This window comes from Haliotis rubra, unplaced genomic scaffold (genome assembly GCF_003918875.1).
Source record: "Haliotis rubra isolate DU_JTF1 unplaced genomic scaffold, ASM391887v1 Scf170, whole genome shotgun sequence".
Classification (NCBI taxonomy): Eukaryota; Metazoa; Mollusca; class Gastropoda; order Lepetellida; family Haliotidae; genus Haliotis; species Haliotis rubra.
Window position 1 is genome coordinate 666,438 of NW_025765670.1, and position 21,339 is coordinate 687,776.

The following is a 21,339-nucleotide window of genomic DNA, read 5'->3' on the forward strand; positions in this document are numbered from 1 at the left end:
GTGGTTTGATTATTCTTCACCAGTTCCATCTGAAGACGCCTGTTCTCACCTGCCAGTCTTTCAAGAATGATTCTCTGTTCCTCAAAGTCAAAATCTCGTTCTTCACAGGGAACGTCGTATTCGGCGAATGTTCCCCATGCGCTGTCGTGGACGTCTGTATCATTCGAGTTATCAGAGTGAACAGACGACACTTCACCACTGAAATTCATACCTCTTGTTGGACGTGCTTCAACTGGGGACGAAGTTCTTTGTCGATCCTGGCATCCTAATCGTTTTCTTGACGACTTTTTATCAAGTTTCTTGCTTTGTGGTCGGACACAGAATAAAATTACTTTTAAAATTATAATGAGAACCATTTTTACACAGTTAAACACAGCTCCAACCATGATATTTTAAATTTTATAGACCAGTCTTGGAAATATATGGATAGGAAAGATGGTATGTGGAGTGATGCAATTGCAGACCAAATGCATGTTTTATATCTATTGCTGAAATAAACCTTCTGAGGAGATGTCACACTGAAGTTAATCGTGTCACAAGACTATCATGTCTAACCTCAATGTTCACCATTAATTATCACATGATCGCCTTAAACATTCTGGCTTGTGTTCTGATACCCCAAAGTAAAGAATAGGACCAGTCTCTTGTCATCACAACCGTTAGTAGTATACATTTTACTGACATGTGAGGTTTATCAAATATTCCCTTAACGAACCCGCTTATCCACTCCGGACAACAAAAACAGAGCCGAAATCACCAGCGTCCAGTGAGATGGACACTGCTTAATCTCAATCAGCAGATAACGTAATCTGGATTCACGTGTTACACCTGTAATCAAAACATCTTCACGTGTGTCATCAGGTGATTCGAAAAGGTTAAGGAATTAACAAGCGCCTTGATCTATCTGTTGATTACAAGAAACTGTCATGGCGGCTGCTGATTGAGTTTGTTTACAAAGGTGATTGGTGGCAATAGCTGAGTCTACTCTGGGCGGTGTCACCTGCTAACTGCTGATTGGCTGAACGTTGTCGTCTGCCATATAAACTCCTACTCCTACTCGGTAGTCACTATTCAACTTTTTTACAACATCTACATCGACTGTTGACGTTTGCTCGAGGAACTCAAGAACAAGAGATGCAAGTAAGTGGATTAGTTTCTTGGAAAACTGATGAGGAAAGATACTTTCAAGAATTGACCCTAAAGATATGCTTTAAAAATAACGAAAAAATAAGAAACACTATTCAGTATGAATTTAAAAGGAGTTATGTGAAAATGTGGGGAACTTCATGTAACAATAATTGTATTGAAATCTGTAAACGTTCGTTGAAGTAAACCAGTATCATCGATCAACGTTCTAACGTCTTTGAATCTTTTGAAAAAATGTCAATAAATGTAAATAATTGTTTAAATTCATTAGGTAATGAAGACAGGGTCGATTGCGAATCGTTCAATTTTTCAGTAACCTGAAGTAAGGTTACTTTCAACTGATACCACTGATAAATTTACTCATGGTTATTTCGTGTATTTCTATCAGACTATAGATCAGTATATGGTCTCTTGTTTTTATTTGTCTTTCAGTCTCACACTGTCCCAATGTAAAACATTTGTTTTGTTGTTGTATAGATGGCGCCTTTCGCCCATTGTCATTAAACTAATTATGTTTTATTTTATTGATAGCCTGCTCCACTGTCAGAGATGTATCAGGACGGTTTGAAAACCGAAAACACCCCAAAACGGACTTCCGCTATAGTCCAGCCCATGCTGAGACGTCTTGTGAACATGAACTCAATGCGCCAAACAGCAGACGACAGCGAGGGCTCAGATTCCGCCATCACCCCCGAGTCGTCCCCGGAACAATATCCCCCGACTGGTCACCTGCATCGGTCACCCACCCGCATTGACCTACCACCCAGACGGAAAACAGCTTTCAGTGTTAATGATCTCTTGGGAAAGTCCGGACCAATGAAACCGGAAGTCCACCCGTCCACCCCAGTGTTTCCTGGACCAGTGTATATGCCTAAGATGTCCCCCTACCCTACATACCCGAGTGTCCATGTGTTTCCAAATAGAGCCACTGATGAGAGAAAATATCAAGGTAAGAGTTTCGATTAAAGTTTTGTGTGTTTTTTAAGTGACATCATAATGGGGAACACAAGACATGGGCTCCATACGCTCTACCCAGGTTGGGAGTCTAACCCGGGTATCCGGAGTGACGAGGAAAGGCTTTAAGTAGGATATCCCATTGCCAATATTCCGAGAAACAGGAATAATTTCTATATTTCATAACAGAATAATAACATTTGTTTATAAACAAATTAAAAATCGTATGATTTGTTTGAAAAATATTCATGAAAAGGTTTCATAAAGTATACATTGTTACTCTGCTGATAACATCCACGTTTTTTAAAACATCTCCCTGGAACAAATCTAATAATGACTGTGAAGATACCTAGTTGAATTTGTTCATGAAACGGAACGCGTGGTTATAAAGCGTTAAGCGGATGTATCTAAAGACACCGGGTGCTTATTAATTATAACACATGGTAACTTCTCATCCAGACACCACAGTATTGTGTAAGAAGGAAGATGCGTTTTCCGTAGACGACCCGCCAAAGAGGATCCCGTCTCCAGCACGTCCACGACGTAGCCTGACGTCCTCCCCGGAGTCTCCCATCTCCGACAGCTCCATCTCCGAGTCCAACAGCTCCACGGATCGCGAAACGAGTCCCCACCCATACAAGACCGTCACGGACAAGAAGAGCAACCGCACCAACTACACACCCATGCAGGTGCGACAGCTGGAGAAGATCTTCCTCGAGACTCCCTACCCGGAACATGAAGTATACGAACAGTTATCCAAGGATTTGTCCATCCCGGAACCCAGACTGAAGGTAAGGATCCTTATTCATTGCTTCATGTTTTACAGAATAGTTCCTTAGCATACCATCGATGCTGGTGCCCATGTTCCTTAGCATTACATCGATTCTGGTGCCCATCAGATGTAGGCGTCGTAATTTTCAATGACAATTTGTTTTTATTTCATGCGATCTTTTTGGTTCAAATTCGGTATAGCCAGCCAACTTTACAAAACAACAACAAAAAGATAATATTGTTTCTATATCAGCGTAAACGCCGTAGCTGGCCCAGTCGTCTCTGCAATTCGATATCAGAGTTGTGTCCCTTGGGTGCGCCAGGAACATGGGTGTCCATGTTTGTCAGTACTATACCCGTGCTCGTGGGTTTCAAACGTCTGAGACATGCATCACCATGGCTACCCCCTGCATTTAGCTGACACTCTGCGATATGACAGGAATACTTATAAAACCAGCATTAAATCCACTCCAGCATGAGCAATGGTATATAATGTTCCACTATCTCGCAAGATGTCTATTTCTAAACCTTACACTGATAGCAGAGCTTCCAACTCCAAGAGAGAAAACACCTTGACATGCCATGGGGCACATAGAAAAGTCTCTGAAAACGATGTGTTCAATCTCATTTGTGTGATTTTTAACGGATTTTAATTTTAATTGTTCATACTAACCCAGTTTGTTGTGAGATTTATCAGTTGTGTCGTGAGAGCATGAGAAATACATGCGTGAGTCTCAAGCCAAATGCGTGAGGGTTGTCAAGTATGAGATTGTAAAATGTTTCCGACATTTTATCATTTTTATTTTGTGTTACTTTCAGGTCTGGTTCCAGAACAAACGCGCACGATGCAAGCGTCGAGCGGAGGACAAGATCGCGTATAATCCTCCCTACCCCTTCCCCGTGATGCCCATGGGGTTCCCGTACGGAATGATGACAGGAGCCTTGGGATCTCCCGCTGAATCAACCCATCAAGCCTTACCCAAGTCGATGTTCCCCTACGCCGCGTCCCCGTCCCCCTTAATGATGTACCCAGGGACCGGGTACCCCCCACACCTGTATCCCTACCTCCACCCCCAGATGTACGTTCAGCAGTGAATGAAGGCGAATGTCATCTTAAAGTGCTTACATCATTGACGCTGTAAAGTAGTCCTGTGAATAGTGATGTTGTCTATATACTAGAGACTGATGTACATATTTGCTAAGGCACCAGAAAGGATGGAAATGGTATCGTCAGCCACTACGGAATGAACATCAATTTCGCTGGAAGTGGGAATCTTACGATAGAAGGGGATACTGTGTGAATTCTGATGTCATTTCACCAATTGTATGTATCTGTACATATATTTATTTATGTTTACGCGATTAAAATCGTAATGACAAAATGTACTTATGTTTTAAGTGCAACCAATGGATCTAACGTATGCTATATTTGGGATTACACTTTCTCAGTAAAGTGTAGATTCTTGTACCTTTGGATGAATCCCATCTGGGATTTAAACCACCTTATCGCCAGTACACAAATTGTAATCCCAAATATAACATATGACAACATTCTAAAGGCATTGTGTAATCACAACGGGTGGCTTTTGGGAACAAAATGTATCTGGGTGTGGTTGTACAAACGGTCGCGTACCGATCCGTCGAATTTCTGATTTCAAAGTAGTAAAATGCATTCGACGGATGAGCACTGTGATCTTAGCTATTAATTAGTTATCAAAACATTGGATCATACCAAAAAAAATGACACAAGGGGTGTTGATGGTTTGACTCTCTTTATTTTTGTACTTTTGTACCTATCTTTGCCTACTCATATGCGCAGAATTTTTATTTTTTGTGTTTCTGATCGCCCGACCGACCCTAATTATATTGCCGACCAAAAATAAAAAAAACAACACCGCCGACTAGAACCTAGAACGTACCGACTCGTCATAAAAAATGTTACCACACAAAAAAAAAGTTATGACCCTTGACAACAGACCGACCATGATGTCTGCTACTCGCATAGCAAACATCTGGTCTATTTTGCAATTGAAGTATCACCTTAAGTGGGAGTAGTGTCATCTTAATTTGATAACCTGTTAACATTTATGAACTCTATAAACTCATTCAAGCACAATATTTTTGCGTTAGATATAGAGATTACTAAATGAGTGTCTGTCAGATACCATTTATCTTACGAGTTGTTTCAAAACGTACTTTACGAGCGAAAGCGATTTAAATACGTTTTGAAACAACGAGTTGTAAGATAATTGGTATCTGACAGACACGAGTACAGTAATCTGTTTCTGACACACCATACAAGCCGACCCCTTAATTAATGAACTTAGACTCTCCCAATTCTTTATTCTCATAAACCACCTTGGTGGTACAACAGCATATATTGTAAACATATCTACAAATACAAATTCAAATTCAAGATGGCAGTAAACAACATATTAACATTTTTTTTCTGACAAGAGATGATAGATGTAGGATATATTTTGATAGATTTACTATGTCTCGAGATGTTTTTACAGATAATATTTTCGTGAACTTTGTTTCATTGGGAAAAGAGGTTAGGTGGGAGGGTAAATACTCTTTCCTCAAAGTATCTAATGCTTTGCAATGAAAAATATAGTGGTATTCATCTGCGATGCTTTTAGAAGTGCATAGTTGACACGTTCTCTCGTCCCTTGGAATATTATACCAGCGGCCCGTCTCAATAGGTAAAACTATGGTTACATGTTCTAAATCTCAATAATGGTAAAGAAATCCGTTTTGGGAGGAGGAGATATACATCAAAATTGGGAAATGGCTTTAGGTGCTGATAGTGTATACCCTTGGGACTAGAAATAATGTCATTGTGCCAGTTTTGGATAAATTGATCTTTAAGAATATGTTCAACTTTTGAGACCAGCCACTGGGTGGTACAAATTGAGGGATTTTCAAAAACATACGAGAGTCCAGTATTGTCTTATATATTTTTAACGTGCGAGAGCCAGGGATTATCTTTTTTATCTATTGATCTTTGAAGGGATAAATACTTGTAAATTAAGTTCGTAAGCTTAAAAACACCTTCTTGGTAAGTTAACTTGTGCCAAAAGTTAAATAAACGTTTATAAATCATGATTCTAATTGGGAATCTTCCTAGTTCCCCACACAGCATGAAACGAGGGGTTGAATTTCTTAATCCTGTAATGAGTCTTAAGAATTTTAAATGAATTTTCTCCAAAATTTCAAGGTTTTCGAAAGACCAGACTTCTGCACCATAGGTCAAATGCTAACAATAAACAGTCTAAAGGCAAGTCCCAGTGTGTTAACACGGTCTGAAATTCGATTGATGAACCCAGAACCACTCAAGCATGATTCGACGGATCGGCACTGCTGACTGTTCCAAATTCGACGTATTAGGCCGTAACCGTACAAACAGCCTTAGCGCTAAATTACCTTACCTCTGTAAGTCTTAACCTTAGGCCTTTGCTAAAGTTGACGTCTTGTTGTACGAATATAAGGTAGCCATAGTTCAAGGCTAGTCCGACCCGACCCTACAGCGAACACCATATCACATCTAATTCCTGTTGTGTTTCATTTAATGAAGCAATAGATTATACTAACAAAGAACCGTTCAGTGGGAATCATATTCACGCACAATGGCAAGTAAATCATGTCAACCAATGCTGCAGCTGATAGATATATCACACAGTCAAATTTGTAAATTTCTTTTACTCTTGTCGACTCGTCCGAACACCCTTGTCGGGTTATTCTGAACACCCTTGTCGGGTTATTCTGAACAGTCATGTCGGGCTATTCCAACCAAACGGTGTGCCTTAATAGAGCAGCATTTATATTTTCTGTGTTTCCCATCGCCCGACCGATCCTTCTAATTTTATTGCCGACCCACCGAAAAAAACATTTTTTTTCGTTCCAACACGCCGAAACATATAATACTCAATGAAACGCTGATCATAATAAAAAAGGATCATAATAAAAAAATCAGACCAACTCTGTGATTTGTTTGCAGAATTTATGTCCTAAAATTAAAAAAGTTGTTTAACAAACTATCATTAAAATTTTGACACAGTTCACTATTTGTAACGAAGGAGGAGTGCAGAGAAAGGGACAGACAGGTGTTAGGGAGGCACGTGCTTAAGTGCCGACAAAGTTATTGATTCATTAACATGTGCTGTGCCGTCTCCATCCTTTCTCGCACACCTGGCAGTCCCAACTGTGATTTGAACGGCCACTAACATTCTGCTCAGGATAACCCTGATAGTCGAGTGCTTTTAAAATCCTGTATAAAAAGCAGCAAACATGATAAAAAAATTGTACTTTTTCAGTATTTTGTGAAATATAACCATAAATGCAAATTTAATTTGCATTGAAAATAGATACGTTTTAAGATTATTCTTACAAGAATAAATGATAAATATATTTCATGATTTACTATTACATCACGGACGAAAAATTGATTGACTTCTCGTCATTTGTTTGATGACAAATTTGTCCACTTATCGAAACATACATTTGGTGTGAAATTATTAGCATTCTAAGTAATATTTATCGATTGATGTAAGGCAAGCGTTTTCACCATTCGTTTATTTGGGTTTAAAAGATTTGCAGCACTTTCCTAATATCGCCCATGTTCTGCACAAATTGCAGATCTGCAGTACTTATGGGGTCGATCACAAAACTGACATGTATGTATGAGGGGTGGGGGAGTTATTATTCATGTAATTACTTATTTCAACATGGACATAATGATACACGGGCTGTTGTAGTTTAAACATATCTGATTCGCGGTCTAATAGGACCATGCAAACACGATTATGTTACATGTATGTTACATTTCCTCCATGTTAGACCGCCTCCGTGGTGTAGTGGTTAGAGCGTCCGCCCGGAGAGCGGAAAGTCGCGGGTTCGATCCCCGACCGCGTCATACCAAAAGACGTTAAAATATGGTACTTGTTGGTCCCTGCCTGGCGCTCAGCATTAATGGGTACAACAAGGACTGGTCGGCTTGGAATCAGTATAATGTGTCTGAGTGGGGTATTCATGCTTCACTGCGGCATGGTATCTCAGTGGGCTAGCACTATAAAACCAGCTTAAGTCTGGCCTAGTACAAGCAGCCGCACATACACATACACACGCATGCACGTCGTCATATGAGCGAAATATTCTCAAGCACGACGTAAAACCCAATTTCACCTCACCTCACCTCATCCATGTTATATGTATGTTACATTTCATCCATGTTACATGTATGTTACATTTGACCACTTTCTAAATGGCATTGTGTAATCATGACTAGCACCCACTATGTATGAAATTTGAGTAATTAAATAACATAATCGTATCTATAGTTTGGCATGAAATGCATGTGGACCCGTTTTTTTGTAAACTGCTTGCAGAGGGAGGGAGCCAATGACCTGTAACAGCGGCAGTGTTGGGTCATAAAGGTCAACGTTCGTCGATGTAGGTCAGCTATGCACGTGACAGGTATAAAGAGGTGTTCATTTCTAGCAAATAGCCGGCGAATGACATCTCTGATGACCCTGATGTCAAAAGAATCTAACTTTGGATGCCTACCTTTTTGTACAAGGTTTTGTTTATTGGTTGTTGGTTTATTTTTCACAATTTTTAGCACGATGTTCTTTTTTCATGCCAAGAGCAACAGTTGTACGTTTCATGTAATCCGACACCTTATAAATCGGTTTGCTACGTTTGCTCTCTTTTTAAAAAAAATTCAACACATTTCTAATTAAACGTTTAGCATCACCTGAATAATCTTTCATGATGAAAGCTAGAAGTAGTCAATGTGAATGATCCAAACGGTCTATCACTGTGCAGTGCACAGGTAACTATCATGAACTGCACGTGCATTTACCTTTATGACCCAACACTGCCGCTGTTACAGGTCATTGGCTCCCTCCCTCTGCAAGCAGTCTGCGGTCTGCTGTTTATTTTGTTGACAGTTACATAGACAGATTCTTTAATACAAATGCATAAAATCGGTGATTTACAATGTGATTAGGTTGTCTGACAAAACATCCACTTGCACAGTTTGAGATCGATTGGGTCATTGGATGAAGAGATATTTACACAAAAAACGGGTCCACATGCATTTCATGCCAAACTAATACATGACGTGCAATGTGCGGCGGTCAGCAGTGCACACGGGAAGGAAGGCACTGTCATCAAAGTCGTGAGATTAACTGCCTTTGACATCTACATGAGGCCACGGTGGGACATGCCCCACTCGGCATGTTTCTGATAAGGAAACAGACTTATTTTGGAATTGTTGTATCTATTTTTTAACTAATTAGTATGACTTAGGTGGGACAATGTGACGACATGTTTGACCTTTACACAAGTGTTAGAAGATGAAAAGTCGGCATACCTGCAACACGTACTTTAGTTCTTACTATATATATGTGCAATCCAATATCAATTGTTATTTCATACGAATAGGTTAATGAACAGTGATTAATTTAACCTTATAAGTAAAACTGACAATCTTAATGAAAATGATTGATACATTTTATCAACTGAATATGCACACATTTTAAAAGGAATTGTCTCGTTCATTGAATTTGTAAATGCCGTTTTATGGACAAAACAATGATGTCGTATAATGATTGGCCAGGTACGCGTTTGTCACAAATGTTTTAAGATTCACTTGTTGTTGTTGATACATGATTGGATCTCCTGTACTGAAGAGTGAAGATTTCAACCCCAGTAAGGTTGCCGCTGAGTATCCTCCAAACCTTAAAGGCAATATAATTTTCTGTAATAAAGTTACATTTAAAATGCTTATAGAGTCTAAGTTTATTCAAACCAGTTCTGCCTCCCTCTCTATTCAACAATAAAGTCCACGAGGTAACAAACTCATTCATAACCTTATCCTCAATAAGTGTATATAAAACAGATGTGTTAATCTTAATGTAGACTCCCGACAGTAATCTCCCAGAAGTACGAGTGTCCACACTAACAAGGACCGGCATTACGAGGTGTTGTGACTGAATGGACAGTCGTTCTTTGTGATTCTGTCATAAATTGGGCCCGGTCCCCCAAAGCCGTCCCAGCGCTACGACTATCGTAGGATAACGTAATAATGTGGGAGTTACCTGGGCCCCGTTTCACAAAACTCTCGCAGCGCTACGACTGTCGTAAGTGTATGTTACAGTGTTGAGGGTACGACTGTTGTAAGTGTATGTTACAGTGTTGAGGGTACGACTGTCGTAAGTGTATGTTACAGTGTTGAGGGTACGACTGTTGTAAGTGTATGTTACAGTGTTGAGGGTACGACTGTTGTAAGTGTATGTTACAGTGTTGAGGGTACGACTGTCGTAAGTGTATGTTACAGTGTTGAGGGTACGACTGTCGTAAGTGTATGTTACAGTGTTGAGGGTACGACTGTCGTAAGTGTATGTTACAGTGTTGAGGGTATGACTGTCGTAAGTGTATGTTACAGTGTTGAGGGTACGACTGTCGTAAGTGTATGTTACAGTGTTGAGGGTACGACTGTCGTAAGTGTATGTTACAGTGTTGAGGGTACGACTGTCGTAAGTGTATGTTACAGTGTTGAGGGTACGACTGTCGTAAGTGTATGTTACAGTGTTGAGGGTACGACTGTCGTGAGTGTATGTTACAGTGTTGAGGGTACGACTGTCGTAAGTGTATGTTACAGTGTTGAGGGTACGACTGTCGTGAGTGTATGTTACAGTGTTGAGGGTACGACTGTCGTGAGTGTATGTTACAGTGTTGAGGGTACGACTGTCGTAAGTGTATGTTACAGTGTTGAGGGTACGACTGTCGTGAGTGTATGTTACAGTGTTGAGGGTACGACTGTCGTGAGTGTATGTTACAGTGTTGAGGGTACGACTGTCGTAAGTGTATGTTACAGTGTTGAGGGTACGACTGTCGTGAGTGTATGTTACAGTGTTGAGGGTACGACTGTCGTGAGTGTATGTTACAGTGTTGAGGGTACGACTGTCGTGAGTGTATGTTACAGTGTTGAGGGTACGACTGTCGTGAGTGTATGTTACAGTGTTGAGGGTACGACTGTCGTGAGTGTATGTTACAGTGTTGAGGGTACGACTGGCGTGAGTGTATGTTACAGTGTTTAGGGTACGACTGTCGTGAGTGTATGTTAAAGTGTTGAGGGTACGACTGGCGTGAGTGTATGTTACAGTGTTGAGGGTACGACTGTCGTGAGTGTATGTTACAGTGTTGAGGGTACGACTGTCGTGAGTGTATGTTACAGTGTTGAGGGTACGACTGGCGTGAGTGTATGTTACAGTGTTGAGGGTACGACTGTCGTGAGTGTATGTTACAGTGTTGAGGGTACGACTGTCGTAAGTGTATGTTACAGTGTTGAGGGTACGACTGGCGTGAGTGTATGTTACAGTGGTGAGTGTACGACTGTCGTGAGTGTATGTTACAGTGTTGTGTATGTTACAGTGTTGAGGGTACGACTGTCGTGAGTGTATGTTACAGTGTTGTGTATGTTACAGTGGTGAGGGTACGACTGTCGTGAGTGTATGTTACAGTGTTGAGGGTACGACTGTCGTAAGTGTATGTTACAGTGTTGAGGGTACGACTGTCGTGAGTGTATGTTACAGTGTTGTGTATGTTACAGTGTTGAGGGTACGACTGTCGTGAGTGTATGTTACAGTGTTGAGGGTACGACTGTCGTGAGTGTATGTTACAGTGTTGAGGGTACGACTGTCGTGAGTGTATGTTACAGTGTTGAGGGTACGACTGGCGTGAGTGTATGTTACAGTGTTGAGGGTACGACTGTCGTGAGTGTATGTTGCAGTGTTGAGGGTACGACTGTCGTGAGTGTATGTTACAGTGTTTAGGGTACGACTGTCGTGAGTGTATGTTACAGTGTTGTGTATGTTACAGTGTTGAGGGTACGACTGGCGTGAGTGTATGTTACAGTGTTGAGGGTACGACTGTCGTAAGTGTATGTTACAGTGTTGTGTATGTTACAGTGTTGAGGGTACGACTGTCGTGAGTGTATGTTACAGTGTTGAGGGTACGACTGTCGTGAGTGTATGTTACAGTGTTGAGGGTACGACTGGCGTGAGTGTATGTTACAGTGTTGAGGGTACGACTGTCGTAAGTGTATGTTACAGTGTTGAGGGTACGACTGTCGTGAGTGTATGTTACAGTGTTGTGTATGTTACAGTGTTGAGGGTACGACTGTCGTGAGTGTATGTTACAGTGTTGAGGGTACGACTGTCGTGAGTGTATGTTACAGTGTTGAGGGTACGACTGTCGTAAGTGTATGTTACAGTGTTTAGGGTACGACTGTCGTGAGTGTATGTTACAGTGTTGAGGGTACGACTGTCGTAAGTGTATGTTACAGTGTTGAGGGTACGACTGTCGTGAGTGTATGTGACAGTGTTGAGGGTACGACTGTCGTGAGTGTATGTTACAGTGTTGAGGGTACGACTGTCGTAAGTGTATGTTACAGTGTTGAGGGTACGACTGTTGTAAGTGTATGTTACAGTGTTGAGGGTACGACTGTCGTGAGTGTATGTTACAGTGTTGAGGGTACGACTGTCGTGAGTGTATGTTACAGTGTTGAGGGTACGACTGTCGTGAGTGTATGTTACAGTGTTGAGGGTACGACTGTCGTGAGTGTATGTTACAGTGTTGAGGGTAATACTGTCGTGAGTGTATGTTACAGTGTTGAGGGTACGACTGTCGTGAGTGTATGTTACAGTGTTGAGGGTACGACTGGCGTGAGTGTATGTTACAGTGTTGAGGGTACGACTGTCGTGAGTGTATGTTACAGTGTTGAGGGTACGACTGTCGTGAGTGTATGTTACAGTGTTGAGGGCACGACTGGCGTAAGTGTATGTTACAGTGTTGAGGGTACGACTGTCGTAAGTCTATGTTACAGTGTTGAGGGCACGACAATCGTGACGCTACGATAGATTTGTGAAATGGAGTCAATATTACAACTTATGTTCCAGGGTGCGGTTGTACAAAGCGATTTTAGTGCTAACGTCTATTCCTTACGACAGTCGTAGCGCTACGATAGCTTTGTGAAACGGAATCATTAATATTACAACTTATTTTCTAGGGTGCGGTTGTACAAAGCGATTTTAGTGCTAACTTCTATACCTAACGGCATGGCGTTACGAATGCTTTGTACGACGGCACTCAAGTATATCATTTAAGATGTACGTTCTGACGAAACTAATATTGCACACTCCCTGGATATACACATGTGTGATACATCAATATGACAAATATGTGAAACCCTGCTTTTCCGGCCCTGTTAATCAGGAAACTGCAAACCTGCATAATTATTGGACGATTCATTCAGCCATGAGAGTTTCTAGCACAATGGTCCTGTTCAACACTAACGCACGTGTAAAACATCAATATACACGTGGTGTCTCATTTGCTATACTGTGATATAGCGACGGATGCCTTCATTGCCTGAGAAGATCTGAGAATTGGTTTACAGCAACCCATGCTTGTCGTAAGATGCGACTAACAGGATCGGGTGTTCAGGCTCGCTGACTTGGCTGACACATGTCATCGGTTCCCAAATACCTAGGTCAATCACTTGCTTGTCTGAGCTCGATTCTTTACAGGCTTACGTCATACAGGTGGAAAATTGCTGAGCTGTTAACAACTTACAAACAAGCACAAAAAACGCCATTTCTCACGTGGGAATGTAAGCTTGACAAAATAACATGAAACATCAACGACAGAATAGCCGGTCCCGATTGTCCAGTGAAACAGATTCTGTTGTGTTCAAAACGAAAAAATAGTGGCGAAAACTACATGAATCAGTGATGACACCAGGTGTTCACGGATATATAGGCATGTTCTGCCCCGTCGGCAAGAAGGGACGGTGGGGTAGCCTAGTGGTTAAAGCGTTTGCTCGTCACGCCAAAGACCCCGGTTCGATTCCCCACATGGGTACACTGCTCGAAGCCCATTTGGCGCCCCCCGCCGTGATATTGCTGGAATATTGCTAAAGCGGCGTAAAACTAAACTCACTCACTCACTGTTAGCAAGAACATTGCTGAGTGCCGAGTTAAACAACAAACAAAAGCTGGTTCATTTGAAATACAGTTGGGGTATTTGGGAAATTTACAGGTTCTCTGTATAGAAGCCTCTGGTCATCAATACTGCTTCCAGAGGAAATGATATTTAGGTGTATACATCTGGCAGTTATTTGCTGAAATGTTTATTCATCACCTGCAAGTCTGATCCCCCGATCACAAAAGTGACTTCTTACGACAAACATGGGTGTCTTTGTCTCCGCTTTGGGTTTACAATTTATTTTCACGAACAGCTCCAAGCTATACATAAATTTATTATCCAAGCATATAAGGTATTTGATCAAGTACAACCGACTGCATTACCAAAAGAGTAAACTGTTTCCAGAAGTTACCAGAAAGTCATTCCTGTGTTACGTTCAAACAATGATATTTAATGACCATAAATGATCGCATTTCAAACAGATCAGATGGCAGTTGATGATATCAAAATGATTGAGTTACGTTTATCCCCCGGAAACGTGTCAGATTAACTTTTCAATTTGAATCCTGGTTCTTGCCCAATCGGAATTTTTTTTTCCAAAATAAAACTTTCCTGTGACAGTTCTCCAATGTCTAATATCAAATGTCAAAATTGTGCGTGAACCTGTTTCGTATAGGTTGAAGGGAGAGAGGCTAGTTGTACTAAATAGGTATAACGTCTAGGTATTTTGGTATGCGCCTGACTCGTGTCCACTCGTAACTTACCGGGACGAGTCGAATGGTATTTACGGACAGAGGCGACTGATAACGAATGCCACCGGAGTAGGAACCAGCATACATCTGACTTGGTTCATGCATGCATAGAATTATGCACATATACTCAACCAAATTAAAAACTTGACATCTGTGGAATTGGCCTTATATACGTACGCGCGTGGGGAATGGACAGCAGCCTTCGGTATGACGAACGACTACCCCACCACCACAGGCCCTCGTGTCTTTGCGAGGATTAAAGATAAATAAAATATTGTTTTCGAGATGACCCCTGACTCGAAATGCTTCACAGTACATATACATTATGTCATAATGGTTTGTACTGTGAAGCATTTCGAATCGGGGGGTCATCTCAAATTTTTATATATTTTTTTAAATAATCTTTAATCCTCGCAAAGACACGAGGGCCTGTGCCTACCACCCCCTTTCCATTTTTTTTAGCTTTAATGCCTCGGAAACCACAACGTCAATAGGATTTACAACATGGCAGGGAATGTTGATACTGCAAAAAGTATGCGGACACTTGACGTCATTTCCATAGACTTACATGTTATTTTAGTGTAGCATGAATAATTTTCATGAATTGAGTTTAGTATGTTTCTTTGGCAAATTTGAAATTATCTCTGCGCACATAATTTCAGTTCAATTTTCCGACCACTATTTAACTAATGACATCACGTTTATCAACTTACCTATGGTTCTACAATGCACAATCCCATAGGCCGCCTTGTTAAAGGAGTTCACGACACTGTACATATGTTGATTAAATTGTTTCCATTCGATAAATAAGCAACGGAAAATTAAACAGAAATTTTGTGATTGTAGGCACAGGGGCGTGTCACGCTTAGAAACAGCGTTAGAAAGACATAGGTATATAGACCCTACCCTAGTACAATATAAAAGGATCCTTTTATATAGTACTAGGGTAGGGTCTATATACCTATATGTCTTTCTAACGCTGTTTCTAAGCGTGACACGCCCCTGTGCCGGCAACTAGCTTACCAACGCCTCACGTCTCCGACCCCTAGAGACGTCAAGACACCAAATGTTCAAATGCTCAAACTGTACAATTTGTTGTTGAACGCGACGGTACAAGAGTGACATTTGACATGTAATAAATGGATGAAAACAGTTTTTGTTTCTGTATTTCAGTAATGGAGGTATTACTGTTTGAATTCAGCGTTAGGACCAGGTCAGTAAAGGGCGCCAATATTTGAACGTAGGGCGCCAATACACGAGATGAAGTCGCCAATATACGAAGCTATGTCGCCAATAAACGAAAGATACAGGCTTCCCATTCCATCCTTATTGGAGTGATATGTTGTGTAATGGAGGCAAGTTTAGGTTTAAGCATAATCTAGATTTGTCAACAAAATTTCGTGCAGAGGTTTCAAGTACAAAGAAGTGCATCGATTCTGGGTTTCGTCCAACAATAAGCAGCCACGCCGTAATTTAACGTTAACCGGGTTAGTTGATATGGTTATAGCAATATTCCAGCCATACAACGATGGAGGATATCAAAAAGAGGATTTTACCCATGTGAGGAATCGAACCTGGATCTTCGGTATGACGAGCTAACACTTTAACCACTAGGCTACCCCGCAGCCCTGGTATAACTGGAATACTGCTCAGAGCCGTAATAAGCCACATGTCGGAAACGCACTTTAAATCTCTAAATCATCCTCTGAAGCCGCGTTTTACCCAACTCTTTCTCTCACTCACGGATTGCGTTTCAAAGTTATGGAAGATGGTGTTCATTTTTTATTTCAATTTCCTTATTCTTAACGCTATACGTGAGGCTTGGTTCTGATGTTGATATCTTTACCAGCGACGAATCCAGTATCTATTGCTATATAAATAATGCAACGGCTTCCAGATGCAACTCACAGATAATGTTTCAAAACTGCCCCAAAGAATTGTACTTTGTCTCCTGAAACTATTACACCCTACTCGAATACACTCTACGTATAATCTCGAATACACTCAATGTATAATCTCGTGACAATTAATAAGACCCGATTTAAATTGCGTCTAGAGACTTGGATGACCAAACAATTATTAATTTCGAAACAGTCTTGGGGCAAGGATAACTTTTCGCCGTTTTCTCGTTATTTTTAATAAAAAATGGCGAATGTATTTATGTGACGCTTTCTTTCCCGTAAGGCTCGAATCATGTTCATCACGGTGCTAATTGTACAGATAATTCCCAGGAGCGCCATCGATCTGTCTTTTCTTGCAGTAGCGCATTGGCGGGCTCAACATTTCATCAGTGGGGCCGGGATTGCAACAACAACAAAACAGATGGAAACATTGGTGTATGATTTGCTGGCTATAATATTAAATCCGTTCACGTATGATTACTGTTTGTTTGTTTGTTTGTTTGTTTATCACCGCAGTCAGCAATAATCCCACTATGTGGCGATGGTCTGTAAATATTCGAGTCCCAGGATCTGACAATCCTGTGATCGACAGCATGAGTGAGTCAGTGAGTGAGTTTAGTTTTACGCCGCACTCAGTAATATTCCAGTGATCAACAGCATAGGCATCGATCTGGGTTGATTGTGGTTTTACTCAATGTAAGAAGGGGACATTTTGTTGAGTTATTAATGCACAATTGTGGAACTGAGGAAGATATATATCCAGACACAAGTCATGAAAACAGAGAGACAATTTGGCAGCAGTCGCTTTGCCGCTGTAACAATGACAAAACGAAAAGAGACATGTTGGCACAGTTGTCTAAGCTGCCGTGATCAGCTGTGCAGAGTTTCGTCCCTTGGACACGCCCGATTTCTATGATTGTGATTTTCGAATCCAGGTTTCACCCGATCATGTCTCTACTTTTGGGGGCGGGGGTTAGCCTAGTGGTTAAAGCGTTCGCTCGTCACGCCCAAGACCCGGGTTCGATTCCCCACATTGGTACAATGTGTGAAGCCCATTTCTGATGTCCCCCGCCGTGATATTGCTGGAATATTGCTAAAAGTGTTGTAAAACGTCACTCACTCTAGTTTCGTCGCGTCGGTTTCACCACGGTGCATGGTAATGTTATAGGTCTGAGACCTACATCAAATCCCCCACTTTAAACTGACAAGTCCTGGATATAACTGAAATACAGCTTAAAGAGAGGCTTATGTGCGTGTGCGCGCGTGAGTGCGTGTGTGTGCACTGTTGTGTGAGTACATTTTGCAGCGTTATTTCGAGTATAAGTTGGAGAATATCTGAATCGCACATAAAATATACCATTACATAGAATTTGCCCACAGCAGGTCCGCCATTTCCATTCCTTTAGACGCCATCACTAAAATTACATTCGAAACGCGGCATATGCTCACGGATATGCCCATGAATTTCAGGAACGTTTACTCAGTGTTACTAAAATAGTCATTCACGTCTCAGCATGTTGCTGGTTATCATTATGATTGTCAAATTACAGTTTTCAATCTGAAGATGGTGTATACTCTTCAGAGAGTTGCGTGCATGAAAGAATTTATCGCGCGTTAACGCTCCTAACCAGTGAATTGATTAATTAATAGCCACTGTGTGTGGTCTTACTTGTATTCACAAACCACTTCATTGTTTATTGATATACAGCGATTAGCAAACACACCATCCGTATCGTCAGGGACAGGCGCTTATGGGAGAGTGTTAACTCCTTTAATAATTCATACATGTACATCACGCGAGGCAGATCGTGTTTCTTTACCTTGCATGCATCGTATTACACCCTTTGACAGTCTTTGCGTATGTCTTGCATATTTAATTCATATTATTGAACTATGTATTTTATTTAAAATAACTGTTTTGTAATGTATGCTACTCTTCCACAAGAATTAATGTGAAGCGCAGCATAAGAGATTGGCATAATATATTTTTTATTTGAAGTTATCAGTTTAATGCTTTATTTTTATTTTGTTTTGTTTTTTGGCTGTTGTTTATGGTTTTTTGTTTGCTGGTTGGTTTATATTGTTGTTGTTTTTGTTTTTGGTTGTTTTGTATTTTTGTTGTTTTCGTTGTTGGTTTGTTGCTTTTTTGGGGGGTAGGTGTTTGTTTGTTTTGTTTGGGGATGGGGTTTGTTTTGTTTGGGTTATTTTTGCTTTTGAGGGGCTGGGGGTGCGTGGAGTTGATGTGATGTATGTGTGCGTGCGTGTGTGTGTGTGTGCGTGCGTGAATTAATTTGGAAACTGATTTTTTATTATTGGGATGCAGTCGTGGGACAAAATGTTACATAACGTGGGTGTGTTTGCAAGATCAATCTCACCTAGCTTCAATTTGCTTATTCGCTTAAATATGTAGCCTGGCTACTGTACGCCTACATGTTTAGCGTCCATGATCGACTGCTCGGTGCAATGGGTTTGGGCTACAAACAGCAGACCTAGATACTTCTATTTTTCTAACAAACAGAATATAACGTAAACATCCTGAACATGTAACCTTCAACAACTAATAGAAATTAGTATCTTACTTATTGTTTTTGAGCCCTGCAGTAGGCATATAGCTTCACTAAATCTATATTATCAAACAATTTACAGCAACATAGAAAGCCGTATCTAAGCATACACCACGCAATTATACATCAACAATAGTTCCGTCAGTAGCTTGAACATGTTATTCTTCCATCGCAGCAGTAATGTCGCGAGACCCATTATCTTAGATCTTATTGATTTGTGACTCGACAGACTGTCAAACAACAATATCACCAGAATGCTAGATCTCGCACTACTTGCGCCTGTTGTAGCAACGGGACCAGTCACTTCCGCGGTATCGCTCCGCTGCTTGACGCTTGATAACGGTACTTTAATTTCGTTTTATTGTCACCAAACAAGGTATTTAGAATATACCGCTCACCACATATGACTCTAAATAATGCCTTAGGTCTTGTTAAAGAGTAAAACAAAACACCGTCTGTAAATGTAATTGGGAACTTAATTACGTGGCCCTAGGTTTCAACTTAAGATTTGTGAATGCATGGTGTCATGGAAGTTTAGGGTCCCAGGAGAGGAACGAGAGAGGACGATCGAGACCTTATTATTGTAAGTGTTTTATGTTTGTTTACAAATATCATAACAATGTAAGGCCTAATTTCACAGATGAGTCTGCAGCCTCGTAATAATTTGATACTGATACGAGAACAGTAACTTTTAATGGATTAAGTTCTTAGTTGAAATAACATAGATCTCTAAAAGGCCAAGCTGTTAGCAGTACAGTGCTGTGTAGGATCCTCGTGTTTAAATAGAGGGCAAAATGCACTTACAGTCAATTGTTGATGTTTAGACATTTCTCTGTTGAATTCATTATCTGCTAAACAACCTGCTTAATTTCTATAATGTCAGTACACGCTTGTATTCTCATGCCAGTGTTAGGTTTGTGCTCCAGTAGAAAGTGGTATACTCCTGATAATAACTGCTTGATAAGAATTCATCCTTATCGATTGTCAAATGTTTTCAATTATGTCATCCCATCGATAAAATGTCAGCAGGATATTTCTATATTAGACATACAAACTCTCCCATAGATCTTCCATTTATTTCATTTAAGCATAAGTAGCTGAAATATTTTCCCCTTGCATCAGAAGAGCAGCTGGTATTTTTCTAGTTAATGTTCAGGCATTTTCTTTTTTCAGCAATGTCCTTGATTGTGTTGAATTAAGACATGTATGAAATGCAATTCATTTCTTGACAATACTGAGTGAAATACAAAATGGCAGCATGGGTGTTTCATATTCTATAATGATGGTATTATTATATTATGATAATATTGCCATATAGATGATACACAAAGGATGGATTTGTATCAAGTGACATTCACATATATTCTGGTGTGCCTATAAAATTTTAGAGTTTCAGTTAGAAATATACTCTTAACGCATCATCAGACTTAGTGACCATCCAGAAATACTGAATGTCTTCACCCTGGTAGAATATAACCAGTTGTAACTTTGAATCTTTACCTATTTCCTTTACGTTTCAGTCTGCTTTACCTTTTTCCATTTCTAAACTTCCATGCATATTTTGTGAATCTATCATGTTTAAGTGTTTTCAGTGAGTCTGTCACATTTATTTGTGGTTTCATAATATGCATTGTCACAGGGTATTGTGGTAAAATTATTTCTAAGGGCTTCCATTCATGCACCTGCACCTTGTTTTTACCGCACCATTGCAATTTTAACTGTATCATGGGCACTAAAGTTAAGGAACCCAGTTCCTCAGATTGTCAAATAATGCACATGGTCCTCTCTTGAAGGAAATACCTCCAGACTAGCATAATGCTTATTTTATCAGTTCCTGTTTATGACTGCAAGAACTAGCATAATGCTTATTTTATCAGAACATGGACCGTTTTCAAGTTTATTGGCCAAATGTTGAATATAACCAAATTGTGGATTTTAATTCTTTGTATGTCCTGATAAAAGCATACATGCAACCCACTTAACAATTCGGTTAGCCATCATAGCTAAGCAGCATGTGTTGAAAAGAGCTGTGATGATATAATCCTTTGACTTGTTTAAACATTCTAAAAGCTTTGGTGACACTTGATTACAAATTTTGATAGGAGGAATATTTTTTCAAAGTGGATTTGTTGACTTAGAATTGTCAGAACAACCATTGTTTAGACTGTCAATTCGGGTACAGTTACCATGGTTACAGATGGCCGCTGTCATGCTCATAGTCACAGTGGAATAGAAGATGTCAAGAAATAAAATACTGTC

At 40.4% G+C, this 21,339-nt stretch overlaps 2 protein-coding genes across 2 annotated transcripts in view; both read left to right on the forward strand.

Annotated features, from left to right (window-relative positions):
• The first annotated feature begins 1,695 nt into the window (after positions 1-1,695).
• Positions 1,696-3,966, forward strand: LOC124272548 (homeobox protein vent1-like). Its single transcript, XM_046707758.1, has 3 exons — positions 1,696-2,095; positions 2,560-2,891; positions 3,691-3,966. Exons 1-3 carry the CDS (start codon positions 1,696-1,698, stop codon positions 3,964-3,966), a joined length of 1,008 nt encoding a protein of 335 aa, XP_046563714.1.
• Positions 3,967-19,585: 15,619 nt separating this feature from the next.
• Positions 19,586-21,339, forward strand: part of LOC124272549 — a 53,359-nt gene continuing 51,605 nt past the window's right edge. Inside the window, 1 exon segment of the mRNA XM_046707759.1 lies at positions 19,586-19,663. The gene's annotated coding sequence lies outside the window, so the exon portion shown is untranslated.

Bases quoted from the DNA above. Each gene is read 5' to 3' on its own strand.
- LOC124272548 (XM_046707758.1), top strand. From the start codon at position 1,696: ATGTATCAGGACGGTTTGAAAACCGAAAACACCCCAAAACGGACTTCC. The intron at 2,096-2,559 runs GTAAGAGTTTCG...CTTCTCATCCAG, and splicing joins TGATGAGAGAAAATATCAAG to ACACCACAGTATTGTGTAAG. The intron at 2,892-3,690 runs GTAAGGATCCTT...TGTTACTTTCAG, and splicing joins TCCCGGAACCCAGACTGAAG to GTCTGGTTCCAGAACAAACG.